This window comes from Lepeophtheirus salmonis, chromosome 11 (assembly GCF_016086655.4).
Source record: "Lepeophtheirus salmonis chromosome 11, UVic_Lsal_1.4, whole genome shotgun sequence".
Classification (NCBI taxonomy): Eukaryota; Metazoa; Arthropoda; class Copepoda; order Siphonostomatoida; family Caligidae; genus Lepeophtheirus; species Lepeophtheirus salmonis.
Genome location: NC_052141.2, coordinates 5,077,957 through 5,094,194, shown reverse-complemented (window position 1 = coordinate 5,094,194; position 16,238 = coordinate 5,077,957). Strand labels below are relative to the sequence as shown.

The 16,238-nt window shown below is 31.2% G+C and overlaps 2 protein-coding genes across 5 annotated transcripts in view; both read left to right on the top strand.

The window, feature by feature from the left end:
• LOC121125796 (uncharacterized) overlaps positions 1-256 on the top strand; it is a 196,619-nt gene extending 196,363 nt beyond the window's left edge. The window contains exon 10 of one of the 2 annotated variants that reach the window (XM_071891815.1): positions 31-256. The gene's annotated coding sequence lies outside the window, so the exon portion shown is untranslated. The remainder of the gene's footprint in view (positions 1-30) is intronic. The other variant, XM_040721025.2, reaches the window with a different exon arrangement.
• A 180-nt stretch (positions 257-436) lies between these two features.
• The window catches only part of LOC121125794 (extended synaptotagmin-2-A), a 38,526-nt gene continuing 22,724 nt past the window's right edge, over positions 437-16,238 (top strand). The window contains exon 1 of one of the 3 annotated variants that reach the window (XM_040721018.2): positions 437-517. In XM_040721018.2, the coding sequence (XP_040576952.1) occupies positions 488-517 (30 nt within the window). In that variant the 5' untranslated portion in view covers positions 437-487. Of the gene's footprint in view, positions 518-14,798; positions 15,027-16,238 lie in introns of those variants that run through there. The other 2 variants (XM_040721017.2, XM_040721023.2) reach the window with 2 other exon arrangements.

Here is a 16,238-nt window from a genome sequence, read left to right as displayed (position 1 = left end):
CTGTTAATAGCAATTATATATAATAAATAGGTTTTTCGATGCCCTTTCAAATAAGGGTTCACACAGATGAAGAAGAGTCATCTGCTATTGTTGGAAAGGATTTTTCAAATCGTGGATTTTGCTTGAGCTTTCAACAAATACCCTGTGCTATTTCTGGATGAGGAATGTTTTTTTTTTGTTATTTAATATAATTATATACGGCATTGTTTTTACTCATGGAATAGACTTAATAAAATTATATTATAAATAAAAAAAACAGATATCCAAATGTAATTATTTATATTTTTTTTAAAAGCCACACAAAACTTATCAGTTACAATCTACTCCAACGAAAGATACAACACCGATTGATAAGAGAAGCGTTCAAATTTCTTAAAAGATAGGTAAATTTAATTGATAGTATGTATTAAATGATTTCCTGATTTCATTTCAAAACAATTTGTGTCAATAATTATTGAAGGGGTATTGAATAGTGTTCACGTGAAGTATGCATTTGAAAAAACTATTTGGACGTAAGGTAGGAGACACGACAGTTTTAATTTAAATCAAGAAACATCTCAGATTTTAATGAATAGCAGGCTTTTCATTCTAAGGGTATTTGTCTCCAATCATTTCTTTCTTGGAAGAGAGCCTCTATTTGTGGCAAATAATTAAATGTATAATAAAATTCGTATGACGTATTTTTTTTGAGAATTGTATAATAGAGAATTTATTCTGGTATAAAATTTAATATAATTACTTAATATAACTGCCATCAGCTGATATGACACCCTCCAAGCGCCCGTGGAAGGCCTTGCACACATTGATGATGTAATGGTCTTCCATAGCTGCCCATTGCTCATTGACGGTGGCCTTCAATGAGTCCAAATTCGGGTGACGGGTAGCACAGGCCTTCTTCTCAATTTGCCATCACACACAGTAGTCAAGGGGATTCAAATCAGGTGATTGAGGTGGGCAAATGTTTTTTTACAAAATGGCATGTTGGCAGCGATCCAATCCTGAGTCATTCCAGAGGTATGGGTAGGTCTTTCAGATCTTTTCCCTCCTTGACAAGCTTCTGGACCTTGAACACAGTAGTCCTGGATAGTCCAGTGTCCTTGATTATCTCCTTGACAGACCTACCGGCGCGGAGGAGAGTGGCAACCATATGACGTTTGGCCTCGTCATTCATCGTAAACGAGTTTGTTTGATGCGAGTAAGAAAAACAAAAACAAAGCCGAAAGATTTACTGAGTTATTTGTATTGGAATTTTTTATTTTCGGTAAGGGAACCTCGAGATATAAACGTTTAAAAATTAGTCCGCGTATTTATGCAACTACCCCCGGTATATATAAAATAAACCTATTTATATAAGTGATTATATTGCAGTATTGATATTTTTTTAGGGCTAAGCTCACCCAAATAATGAATACTGGCTACTCACCTGTTGGTTTCGTTAATATATTTGTCTAAATCTTGGGAATATCTGGAAATGTTTATAGTTTCAAGCATTTTTTGTCATTTGTACTCCTATAAAATATTACCTACATAATAGTATGACAAAAACAATAAACCAAAAATTAACGAGGCAATTCTGAAAATTTGAAGATATGCTTAAGGGGAGAGCAGATTAGGTGGCATGCCGTTTTATTGGATCAGCTGTAAGGAGCTATAGAGGACATAAACTTTTTGTTTATGACATAAAATGAGCGTTCCTTAATTAATTCTCTGTGGCTGTTTAGCCCCCAAACATGTAATATATGGATATTTTAATACAATATATATACAAGGAGGAAGGGGGGGCGGCCTGTAAAATGAAATAGTTTTTGTCTTACACTAGGAAAAACTATTGCTCTGGAAGTAAATAATTTAATGACAAAACAGAGGAATGTTTTTTTTTTGAAGCAATTCTTTTCGAAAAGTCGTTCGATACAGCGGATCAAAAATTTTAATTTTTCTAAAAAATCCATAAATCAAACTCCCCACTCCCAAAAAAAAATTCTGTATATATACATAAAATACAGTTTGTATACTTTATGGGTGGTGCCCATACTGAAACTTTGCAAGGGTGCCTCTTCAGAACTTGGTCAGGATAAAACGAGAATGTGGATTTTGGAGCTCAAGGAGACTGGATAAGGTGTTGACTTATTGATCAAAAAGTGACTGGCGTCTCAAAAAACAAATATACGAATAGTTACATTTTCTGAATAAAATTCAAAATCAAAAAAGTATTAGGCAAAAAAAAGTTGATGAAAAATACAATTTTTTTTTTTGTGTGTTCAGAAAAATAGATTCCCAAAAAATTCGTTTACTTATTAATTTAACACATGAAAATTAATGTTTAATTGAAATATATTTATAATTTTCTGATTAATTTACCAATTTTTAAGAAGAAATGCCACAAAATAGCATTTTGGTCATTAAATTTTAAACTTTTATTTGTATAATTCAATATTCGGAACATTTTATTATTGCAATATTTTCAAAAATGAAGAAGTTATCTAAGGTTATTTTATCAACATCAATATTTTTTTTTGCAAGAACGAAAAAATTAGTGCTAGTTTTGTATTCCTCACCATATTGCTAAAATTTGTAATTTTCTAATTTTGTTTTGCAAAATTAGTCCAAAAGAGGGTTTCGCAATTTTCTTCGCGAATTTCAATTATGAAATTTGAGACAAAAGATGGACGGTTAAAAGATTCAAAAAATGAAAAAAGAGGTTTAGTAGATTTTATTTGTACAAAAAAGTTACGTTGTACAAAAAACGTAATTAAATTACTTCTTTTTTAATCAACCATGCTCTTTTTGGCAATTTATAATTTATTATATTTGATTAATGTTCTTCGTTATCTCTTTAATAAGTCATATTTTTTTATTATCATGAATCCTTTTTGTGAATAAGATTTATTTTGTTCATATTATGAATAATGGTGTGTCAATATTGACGAATATAAGTCGTTTAAATTATAACTTTTATTTGTAACTGTTACTTTGTTTTTTTCGTCATAAAATACGTCGGTGTATAAATATTGAAATTTATAAATCAGGTTTTTTTAATGATCTTTTTTATTTATTCCATAATATAATTAAGTACAAATATTACCAAGAAGAAAACGATGTAAATGTTGATAAACAATTCTTCCAAATTGATTTTTCGAGCTTATTCTTATAAGAGGTTGAGTTAGCAGTATTTCTTATTTAAACCTTTGACACGTTCTAATGTAACTTTAGGCGTTTGTTGTATTTTAGAACCTATTAAAACTCGATGAGTTAGAACAATGTAGGAGTTATTTAATTTAATGTTTTTGACATAAAATGAACGTACTATAATTATACTTCCGTCACGTCCCTAGGGGGGTTCAGCCCCCCCCCCAACACGTACAGGGTACGGTTTTACAATTAAAAATTTTCGAGACCAGGACATAAACGTTTTTATTTCTTAAATTGGAAGATATATTTACAAATCCGTTTATATACAAACGTAGGGACCCTCCATAAACCTAATCATTCAATCCAACCACCCTCAACCATGGCCTCCAACCTGGCGCGGAACTTGCTGCACGCCTTGATCAGGTGATTTTTATTCATATTGCTCACAAGCCGTCTTCTACATCAAAGATAATTTTTGTAACTCCTGTTATAGGGAAGGCACTAACTCTTAGCTCAATTCCAAATGTTTCTATTTCAAAAGACATTAAATGTTTTATTTATTTCTCTGGTTACACTACCGTAACAAACGACCAAAATGCAGTCTTTTTTAGTTTAAGAGTTTTAGCTCGTTTGCAAGTATATCACTCTGGGTTTTCTCCGATTTTTACTGCAGAGTTGATAAATTCATAAGCTCTAGAGAGGTTAGAACTAATAATCCGATGGAAAATTTTATTCAAGAAAGCTTTTCGGTGGGATCAGACTGTTTCTGCCCATTTTTGTTCAGAGGGCATCATAATGCCCTTGAAGAATCATTCTTCAAGTTGTCAAGATATTCATGTTCAATTTCTGCTTCCTTTATTTTTACCTAACAGGACGTTATATTCACAGTCTATATATAATGTATTTATGAGAAGGCCTATTTTTGAAGGATTGGTCATGTTCTGCATTACATACTACCCTTCGAAATGTCATACATTTCGAACACCCATATTCAGCTCGGAAACCTAAAACTAATTTTATTTCCTTTCAAGATAAGGGATTGTACATTTGAGTCTATTATGCATATGCTAACATTTGTTAAGTAGAAGCTGTGATTTCTATAAAAATTGTAACTTGTATCAGCTGATTGTACAAATTGCTACTTCTACATCTTCAAGTCCATTAATTGATCATTTCATCAATCCCAAAGAACGACTAATTTGATGATATCATTTCACTTGTATGTTTTAAAATTACTTTTATTGAAATTAGCATTGATGAGCATTATAACTTTTGACATTTGAACTTTATAATGTGCACTAAAATGCACCTTTCTCCAAATAGAAACAGAAAAAAGATTCAAAAACAGCTGGTAGTTACTATTCTTGGTTTTGTTGTAGGTGGCTCTGATATTGGGGGGCTGGTTGGAGAGACGTTGGATCATTCACCATGAGTAGACTAATATTTGCTACAACTTCTAAAAAATATTGGGGCCCAGGGTCCCCATTTGTGATTGCGACACTGATTGGAAGAAAAGAAGCAGAAAAATCGACAGCTGTATTAACATATTGAAAATCCAAGGAATACTCAATTTTGATTGCATTAATTATCCTTACTCAAAGTGCAACTTGTACAATTTGATTATACAAGTTACAACTTGTACAAAAATCCCAACTTGTACACTTCATACAGGGTGATGAAAATTTAAAGATAAATTCACAAATCTTTTTCTCTTACATGACAAGAGTCCATAGTGAAGTCCATCACTCAAACCAACACCTTGAGCTTCAACCACAGACTCCAACCTGGCAAGGAGTCCTTCATGAGGAACTCATTGTCCATATTGACCACTGCCTCGAAAAATGAAGGCCCGCAATGAGTCAGCAGTATTATGTGAACGTTTATTGGAGTCACTCTCCAAGACGCCCCACACATAATAGTCCAAGAGCAGAAAGGATAGCTCAGGTCTTAAAAATTGTTGTTTTTCCGGAATAAATCCGTTTCCAATTATCTGATTTAGACAAACACCACGAATTTAAAATTGTAGCATGACACCTAATCTCTCAACATCAATTTTAGCTCTCCAGCAATATCATCAGTAAATCAGGTGAATTTAGTAGCTGGCCCATTTTTCTGGAATTGGTAATCTGAAGAATGAATCTTCATTTCCTTAGTAGCTGTCATTATTATTTAATTCCGGAGTAGTGAACATCATTTCCTAAATAGACTCTATTATATTCAAAACCTGATTTAACATTCATGTGTGCTCATAAAAGACAGACGATTTGTTGCAGAGTTTTACATCTAAATCCTTGTTGGACTTGGGTTAGAATTGAGGATTATCGGATTAATTCTATTAAATGTCCTTGTTTATATCCTTTTCTCCATCCTCCCTTGTCCCCCCAGATTTTTATGTAATCTAATGATACGCCATGAACCTTATTCTTTCACTCCTTCAAAACATTCTTCAAACTATCAGGGCTACCATATTCATTTTCGGTTTTTTTTTTTTTTAACTTGTCCATTGTACACAGAATATTCATCAATAATCATCACCTATAAAGTTATCTGGGTCTTGGACTTACTCCTGACACGGAGGCACACAATGATAGGGACACGACATTTGTATTCGGTGGACATCGCACGGATTTTGTATTTATTATTAAACAATTTTGTGTGCTGAATCTGATGAGCACACTTTCATGCTCATAGATTTCAGGGTTGGCAAGTTATTGAGGACCAAACTTTTTCTAACCCCCCCCTGTATATATCATTTGCGTTAAACATTCATTTATACTATTAAATAAATTGGCAATGCAAATATTATTATAAAAAAGTTATAATTAAATATAAATGGGTCAGTATATAAATTATATATATTTATGAACCATTAATTTGGATACGGAGGCCATTACTTTTAAGTATTAAAAACTCATATCATTAACCCATATGTTTAAAACTATCACAACACACAATTTACTAGTCCTTCGGTAAAACACAATATCAATAAAAATTTTAAATATGTAAGTCTTAAATTTATTCATTTTTAATGGCATCTTAAACAAGCTAATTATGACAAAAAAATACATACATATTTTCCTGAATATATATATGTATATATACTTAGCACAAGGAAGTCATCAACAAGATGAACATCATTCCGGAAGTAAATGATCCAATTAGTCTTGGAGTGAATCAGATAATTATTATGTTTTATTGATTTATATTTATAAATTGAATAGTAATATGGAAATAAATAAAAAAATACGATACCTTACATATGCAAAAATGACCAACGCAACCTTTTTTTGAATAAATGAATTTTTAAACACTTATCAGAGCGTTACCTCGCTAACACAAAAAGCCCCTATGTATTTCGTTGTCAGCTGTCGATTCTCTCTTATTCCTTAATACGTCATGGCTATTTCATAATTGATTCTTTCTGATAAATACACAAAGTGACGAGTTATTCTATACATATGCTCCGTTTCCAAAAGAACAGGAATAAAATTTCTTCCTTGATCCCTCGTCGTTTATATAATAAATATATATTTTGGGCATTTTGTTTTTCTATGAAGAAATGTTGGCTATTTTTTCATAGATATAATAGAATAACTACTCTTTTAATCAAATATTACGAAGCAATATTATAATACAGTTTCGAATAAGATAATATCCTCTGTTGGGGTTTTTCCAGCGTTAAGGACTGCCCGAATGGAAGTTCGTCGATCATGTTCAAATGTCCTTTTCTCGACTTGTACGTAGGCTAGAGAGCTCATGTTTGTTTGGTTTTCTAGCTAATTGCTTATGAATTAATTTCAATCACTGAACCTTCCTTAATTTTTTGAATTCGTAATTGTTCAAATTTCAATGGACCACCCGTTATTATTCGTCGGTTAGGAAATCTACAATCGTGACAGATTTGATGAAAAGCGGCTTCAATCTGGCAATATAGCAAGATATTGCTATCAAATTATGATTATTAGATTGGTCCTCTCCATTTTGGACGATAAAATGTCTTTTTTGCAAGGAATTTCACAGCTAACTTCCACTAATGTACTTCCTAACAATGTACACTAACCCTAAAATAGGATTGAGGCTAAACAATAAGTAAATATATTCTTCATAGTACTTAAATACATTGCAAGTACTTGTAAATTACTTAAATACCTCTAAAATATAAGCCCTAATACGTGTACTTAAAATTCCAATTGAGTATTTTTACTTCACATAAGTCCTTATAAATGTACTAAATCCCATTCCTTCTTTTCAATTCCAATTAAAGTATCTCAAAAATTAATTGTTATAATGAAATAATTAGAAAATTGATAGATTCTATATAAAAAGTCATATCGGATCAAATTAAGTTTTACATATTAAATAAAGGTTTTAGACTAAACTTGATTTTCTCGTACATCTTAACTTATTCAATAAATTTGACAACAATGCCTATAATTGACACAAATATGTATATGAAATGCGGAACTCTATGTAGATATAATGCATAATGAGTGATGTAAATCATGTGTATTTTCTAGCTACCCCATTTTTTTTATTTTTTTTAAATTGGTAATCTGAAGAATGAATTTTTGTTTCCTAAACTTTTGTCATTATTTTTTAACTCCTAAAAGACGGAGAGAAACCAGGGGCCTGGTTTTTGGAATTTTTTTTTGAAAAATTAAAATGCTCTGAAAAAAAAATAGAAAAAAGTAAATTTTTCATAAAAAAATCTCAAATATTAACAGAAAATCATTTTCAAATATTAACAGAAAATTAATTCCAAAAATTAAATTTTTTGGAAAAAAATTTCAAAAATCAACAGCTATTCAAAAAAATTTCAAAAATCAACAGCTATTCACAAAAAATTTCAAAAATCAACAGCTATTCACAAAAAAATTCAAAAATCAACAGCTATTCTTATTTGGGAGGCTACACCCCCTCCAGCCCACCCCCTGCGGACGCCCCTGATAACATTGAGGATTTGTTGCATAGTTATAATTGTAAGCCTTTTTTGGACTTTTATGCCGATGGAGGATCTGCATTTGTGTAATTCTTGCGCATGTCCTAGTTGATTTTCTTTTATCTCTCCCCCATAGTATCTGATCTAATGAAATGTCATGACGGCTAAGCCACTTTCCTTCAAACCATTCCTTAAATTATCAGCCCATGCTGACATGCCCAAAATACACACGATTTTCATAACTATTTATGATACAACAAATTGATTTGGGAATTTTTCCTTTTTTCTGATTTTTGAATCAAGATTCTTTTTATATTAACACACTACAAATATATTATATTTGTTAATAATAATTTATAGTGTTTTAATTAATCACTCGAATGAGTAAGTATTTTCATATTTTAGCAAAAAATAAATATACTTTTTAAATGTAGTCTAAAGTCCTACATTATATCAAAGTGCTATAATTTTGTGCTGATCAATCATTTGATAAAAATGGAGTAGGGGAAGACAAGGTCAGTCATAACACTTTTTTTTTTTGGCTCAATTGCTTAAAGCTGATTTGACATAGACTCTCAAAATTTGAACACAACATACCTTGCGTTATTTTCTTGTATTACTTTGCTTACAAAACGATGAAGAGTTGCAACATCTTACGGCAGAATAATACAACTATCTGAATGGGAATAGTATTTAATATTTTTCATTCAGGCCACATTTTTCGGTGGATTTAATTAAAAATTTGCTTGAATTGTAACTATGAATGTTAAAAAAGGAGCTCATTGGATGTATACACCTCTAGCATCAATTATGTCTTGTATCCGGGCCCGGGAGGAGGAGTAGGCGTTGATGATGTTGTTCCTTGGCATGTTGGGTGGAGGCAATTAAGATTCTTGATTTGTAATTAATTCAACGTAGCCCCAGACAAAAAAAAGCAACAACGTCAAATTAAGATCTGGACAGTTGGGGGGGCCTTTTTTCTTTCACGATGAAGTCATAGCAGTGCTCACTCAGCCCATTTAGCGACCTCTCTGAGAAAATCAGTTTCCAAAAAAATCTTATACACGGTCAGATCAGGACGCCAGTCTTATTTGAGACCTCCTTATTTGAAATCCCCATGCTGTTGTGAACAAAAATCACAGTCTGGTGCAACCCTGTCCTCCCCTGTAAATTAAATCTTCTTTAGATCTGGAACAGCTGTCGTCATGATGCCCAAAACCTTACTACAGTTTGTTGATACGACAACGTTTTGGTGGCAAAAAAATTAGACTATCAGATAGCTGCATCATAACAAAATCTCCGATTTCATCTTAACCCCTGCTTTACAGGGGCTACAAATTCCAGGGTTTCTCACATATATACCCTATTTTTTTTTATTTTTTTTTTTTAATTTACCTCATTTTTAGTTAGTATTAACTTTCAAAAGAGAACTGTCAAAATTTCACGACAATCTGTTCTTTAGTTTGTGAGTTATTGTCCTAAGTGATACGCTACTTTTGTACTTTCCAGAACAACGTTCGAGTGTGATCATAAAAGACGGAGCGTAATCCTGAGGATTTGTTGCGTAGTTACAATTGTAAGTCCTTCTTGGATTCAGAGTAGAATTGGGGATCGATATCGGAGACACTCTAGAAAATGTCCTTGTTTATATCTTTTTCTCCTTCCTCTCTTGTCACAGCTGATTGTAACTGATCTAATGAAACGTCATGAGCACTACTCTTTCTCTCCTCCAAATTGTCTGGGTTACCATGTTGATTTCTGTTGTTTTTTTTTAACATGCACATTCTACCCTGGATTTTCATCATTGATGATATGATGAAAATTGAGCTCCCCCCCCAAGGGGCTAGCAAAGCCACGGGTGATGAGTAAATTAAAAAATAACAAGGAAGAACACGCCATTCCCTGTTGCAACAGTTCCATAAATGTCAAATGAGCAGTTTGAAGTATCTTTCGATACATTTCCTTTTGAGGTAACTTATGTAAATCACTTCTACCACACCTCCATGCCATCTTTTAATAGCTCTCACATCCTTAGAGTGAGTATTATGTCAGTTGGCGTAGGATATTCATATTATCTATATAATATGATAAACCATATTATATTACTTAGATAGGTAATTAAAAATGCTGGAGTATTCAAGAAATAAGGGCGTAGCTGAATCTCCAGCTGAGATGATCTATATTAAAGCATGAATCGTTCGCTCTAGGTATATATATATATATATTCTCAACTTTTATCTTGTTTTTTTTGTTTTGTAAAGATCATGATTACAATATATAGAATGTAATACCCGTATACTTGGATTCCATCACATTCATTTGGCATTCAATACTGGCAATATAAACTATTATTACGAATGTTTATGCCAGAGAAGCTTCCTCATATCATATTTCATTAGACTATTTTTAAAATAGTATATTACTTGAATGTAAAAAAGAGGTTGCGTGTTAAACTTTTTACAAATATAATATTCCGTCAATTAGGATAGACCAGAGCATGTTGGTTTTCCTATATTTCTCACAAATTTCCATGAACTCTACTGCAGTACTTCTCGTTACCATATACCGGATGACCCATTCTAATCTGAACACTTACTAATTGAATAATTAATGAAGATTAAGTGATTAAAATTAGTTCATATTTCCATATATATTAAAGCGTAAACAATTATTACGAAACAAAACAAACCTGAGCTCTCTTACTTATTAAAAAAGTCGAGAAAACGAGACGTGAACGTGATCGATGAATTTCCATTTGTGTACTTCAAGTAGTTGGGCGTCTCCAAGACGTGTACTGTCTACATCGTCAGTAAGTCTGGAACGTTGGAGAGGAAGAAGGTATCTGTCAAAATCCTACAAAACTGGATCCGGATGAGTTAAAGAAATCCGCCCAGGCCAATCCCCTCAAGTCCATGAGGGCTCACGCAAGGAATCTCAGGGTTTCACGCCAAACTGTCCAGAGAGCTATCAAAAAAGCATGTGGAAAATGCCATCTGAGTATGGAGGGACCACTTAGTGGAAATTAGCAGTGACAGAAACCTATCTCCTCCGTATTGAGACACTTTTGAATGAGTCTTTTGAACTCTGTTGTACACTTTTTCCCCCCGTCATCCCTCGATGCCTACTTCCTACATAAAAGAATTATAATTTGATTAAAAATCAATACAATATGAAAAATTGTTTACGTCGCAATTTGAAACATAAATTGCTCGAATGAGTACGCTTGAATGCTTGTTCAAAATACCGGAAAATATTCCTTGATTAAGTATACACTTTTTAAGATATGTATTCACAACACTTGCAAACAATTATTATGTGAATGGTTGGACTCTAATACTCTAGTAATATACTTAATGATTACTATCCTGATACAAGTATTGATGGTAAGGTATGATATGTAGAGTTGAGTAGTTTGTAATTAAAAAAGAGTACGATGAGAAGGTGATTCGAGGAATATGGTACACCTGAATTAAGACCTTTGTTAATATTAGCTCCCTTTTATATAATTTTGGTGGTTTAAAATGAATTACTGGTATAAAGGGGAGAACCTTCTGCATTAAAAATAGCATTAGTGCAGGGTGCAATATTATAATTATACCAGGGCGTACCTTTATTATCTAGTTTATTTTGAATTATTTGATTAATGCTTGAAATAACTCGAGAATTTAGTAAAAACTTATCGATAGACAACAAAATAATTAGAAACACGTTCTTTCTTCAACCATAATGAAGATACATACTAAAACTAACTCGCTAATCATCTTCCTAATTTCCTTTTTTAATTCGTATTCAATATACGTTCTTCCTTTTTCAGTTAGTACAATAATTTTGTTTTTTGGATTTTTAATTTTTTTAATACACAGGGAATTTATCCTATTTAATGAAAAAAATCAACTTATCAGCAAAAAACAAACTTGCCCAGGAATATGTTTTTACAATAATAAAATTGGGTACAGAACTCAGAATTCCGAACAACTTTTATTTTATAACTTAAGTATATATCTGTATAAATACCCCATGCTTTTAATCAGCGGAAATACTATATACTAAAAAAACAATGAAAATTTGTAAAAAATGGACTTTGTAAAATAATTTATCCTATTTTTCGAGTTTTAGTACTAAAAAAGCCTCCGTACAACGCAGATTTCCTATAATGTGGATTTTTCTTGTTCCTAAAAACCGCAATAAATAGTTAACCCTTTACATATATTTCCGTATGCATTTTTAAAACAATTTATACTAAAGATAGACAATAATGCATGCTTCAGACGGAGAAAACGACCGATTAAATAATGGAGAAAAAAAACCCCGCACAAAACAACAATTTTTGAAGGTAGTTTTTTTCAATAAAAACCATTCAATTCTAATCATATCTTAATAATTATAAACAGTGATACTAATTGGTGAATTATTTTTGTAAGCTACCTGAAGAGTAAATTATATATTCCTAAAATGTTGTCCATATTATTCTATTTCCTAAGAAGTGAACCTTTTATTATATTTCAAAGGAGTATTTACTGATAGTAATGTAAATCGTGTGTATTTTTTTAATGGCCCGTTGTTTTTTTTTATTATTTTGGTTTTTTTTAATAATTAGTCATTATTATTTAACTCTTGAGTTGTGAAATTCAATTTCTATATACTCAATTATATTCCAAACCTGATTGAACATTCGTCTGAGCTATTAAAAAAAAGACAGTTACCTTAAAAATTTGTTGCGGAATTAAAATTGTATGCCCTTGTTGATCTAATGGAACGTCATGATAACTGGGCTGCTCTCCTTCAAAACATTCTTCAAACTGTTAGGCCTCCGATATTGATTGTCACCTTTTTTGAACATGTTCAAAATACATACGATTTTATCAATAATCATTAATATATACGATACGTGATTGTACATTTGCGTGAGCATATCAAAGACGGAAAGTACATAATACATGAGTTTTATTTATAAGTCTGTGTTGGAATCAGAGTAGAATTGAGGATCAACAGTGTAATAAATCTTGATATGTTCTTGTATGGTTCCTTCTAGACACTCATTACAGCAACATGATGCACTTTTCCGTCCATTTTTTTTTTTTGCAAATCACTCCTTGATTCAAACCAATGCCAAACAGAAAGAAATAGACCCATCTGGGTAAAAGTTGGTGTGTGTGTTCTTCCTAGAGATACTAATAACTAAACACATAACCTGGATTCGCACAGGTAGTGCCATCTCTGGGTCTTTGCACGAACTTTTTAAACGACAATCGTAACTGTCGTATACATGTGGGTACTTTTATAGGTTTAAAAAATATGATCATAATAGATTGCTATTTTTTTTTTTTTTGTAATTGATTCAGAGTGGAATATGTGAGTATTCCCTTTCTCTCAGAGCTAATTGCAACTAATCTAATAGAACATCATGACAGCTAAGCTTCTCCCAAACATTCTTCAAATTGTCAAGAAACCCACGTTCATTTCCTGTCTTTTATTTTTATATAACGGGGATACATGTATTATACTTCACTGTTTATTATACACTTCTGATGATGGGCAGGTCTTCTTCTCATTTCCATTTTTGGGACTTGAACACTAAGTATACATATATTAATATAAACAGTGGTTCTGACCATATATTTCTTGTATGAGGATATATTGAATCATTAGAATATAGAAAGAAAGAGACAAGCTTTGTTCCTGCTCTCGTATTTAAAAATAAAGTATTTGGGATCATCTCTTTATAGGCATAAAAAAGTTGCAATAAGAACTAGTTATGGGACAATTTCAAAGTAATTTCCATGTCGATTTCGATGTGATTCTAGTACAAATTCCATATGGCGATTCTGAATATTTCATATTTTTAATAATAGTGAAAAACTACCTACCATTTTGCTATCAGGGCATCCACAAAGTTAATGGATTCTTTTTTTTTTTAAATCAAATTTCTTTTCGAAAAAAAAATTATTATTTTTTGTTAAAAAAATTTCAAAATTAAATTTCAAATATTAAAACTTTAGGGAAAAAAATTGAAATATACAATTTGATATTTAAAACTATTTCAAAAATCTACAACTATTCATAAAAAAATTCAAAAACACATGCTTATTCTCAAAAAATAAAAACAAAATAAATAAATCCAAAGTTGTTCAAAAATAATAAAAAATTGAAAAAAATCCACAGTTCTTCTTAATAATAATAAAAAAATCCACAGTTCTTCTCAAAAAAAAATATTTTTTTAAAAAGTAAATCAAAAATTAAATTTCGAATTATAACATTTAAGAAAAAAAATTCAAATATACATTTTTATTTACAGAAAATAGAATTTTTTGTACATAATTGAAAAAATTAAATTAAATTTGAAATATATTTTTTTTTTTTCTTCATCACTTAAGAAAGTAATAAATAGTTAGATACCAATAATAAATAAAAATCGGAATCAAATTAAACGTTATTTTCCCAATGGATATACCGATCCCAGAAAAAACATCCGATTCTGAATAATCGTCTCATCACTAATAAAAAAAATTCATTTTCCTTCCTTTGGAATCGTAATACCTCACAATACTTTCATACAATCTAATATTCAATATGAATGGCAAATCGCATTATTTTTTTTTTTGCTACTTCCTACGAAATGTTTTCCGTACAAGAACAATAATTATTGTTGTTTTTCTTTTTGCGATCCACGCACAGAGCAGCAACGGGCCTACTTACTTAGCATGTATATTACACTCTGTTTGAGAAGAGTTCAGTTTGCATGATATCATTGAAGCTATGAGACGTCATGCATTTAAATGGGGGAGTTTATTAATTAATCTATTATGTGCGTATGTTTATGACGTTTATATAAATTTGTAAGTGTTGCCTCTATTTGCTGTTTCATGATTTTTGTTTCTTTTAATGATCCCACGTGTGACGTGAATTAAGAATGAAGATGAAATTTCAAAGAAAAAGAAAAAAATCTTCACAAATTAAAGTAAGTTTTTGTGTATTTTTTCACTGGAAAAATAAATAATTAAATATTTTTGTGTCAAATATTTCAAGTACGATTACTTTTATGACTTTTTTTTAAAACTAAATAAGTTAATTTATTTAAGGAGGGGGGAATACACTTGATATAATTAAACTTTTCTTTCATGAATTAAAAATAAGTGGAATAAATAAATTATCTTTCTTTTTTGCAATACTATGAATATAAGAAACACATACCCCAAACAAAAAAAGATAAATTTTCTATCTTAGAAAAAAAATTACGAAATGTTGCCCTGAAGAAATATTATGCAATTAAAGTCCATAATTGCTAATAAAATAAAATTATTTACTTTTCAAATTCTATAATCATTATTCTTTTTATTAAAAAAAAGGAAATTTCATATCATAAAACACAATCTATGTATTTTTATTCAATAGTACATAGATTTTTCCAATAAGAGGTATTCTTTTGATGTTCAAAGAAAAATGGCATTTTCTGAGATAAGTCAACGGATGTTTATTTTAATGTAAAGATACCATTAATAATGGAAAACAATATCATCCAAATGACCATTGAGCTATGCTTACATGACTGTACCCTTTTTATCAAATTTTCCATCCCCAAATCGCAAGGTAGCTGCACAAATTCCATCTTTGAGATCTTGAATCGACACTGGGCTGTTGGTGTAGACCTTATCTTTCACGTAGTCCCAAAAGAAACATTTGCAAGGTGTTAAATCAGAGTTGTTGTGAGTGGATTACACTGTTGTGAGATGATTAATGATTTCTTTATGACCGGAATTGGATGGTCCTGAAATGGTTAACGTGGAAAAGTTTCAGGACCGTGAAATCTCTCAAAGAGGTGATTGCAATTAGCCACTGAGATCTTAGGATTGAACATCTTGCAATACCTCTTATTCGAAAACCCTATAGATACAATTTGCTAGACAGAGTTATACATTGGTTATTGTAACTTAAAGGATTGAAACAATCGTGAAACAGGTAAACTCCGGTATTTCTTATGCTGAAATGTATTAATATATATCCATAAACATATATCAACACAATTATTTTTGCTGGGCATCCTTCTTTTGATATTTTTTGATAATAGGGGCTGTTATCTGCTGTGTTGCTCCTGGGCAACGTTATGAGAGAAAGGGGTAAGGACATTTAGCACGGCGTTACCTCCTTAACATAGAAATGTACATTATCTGTA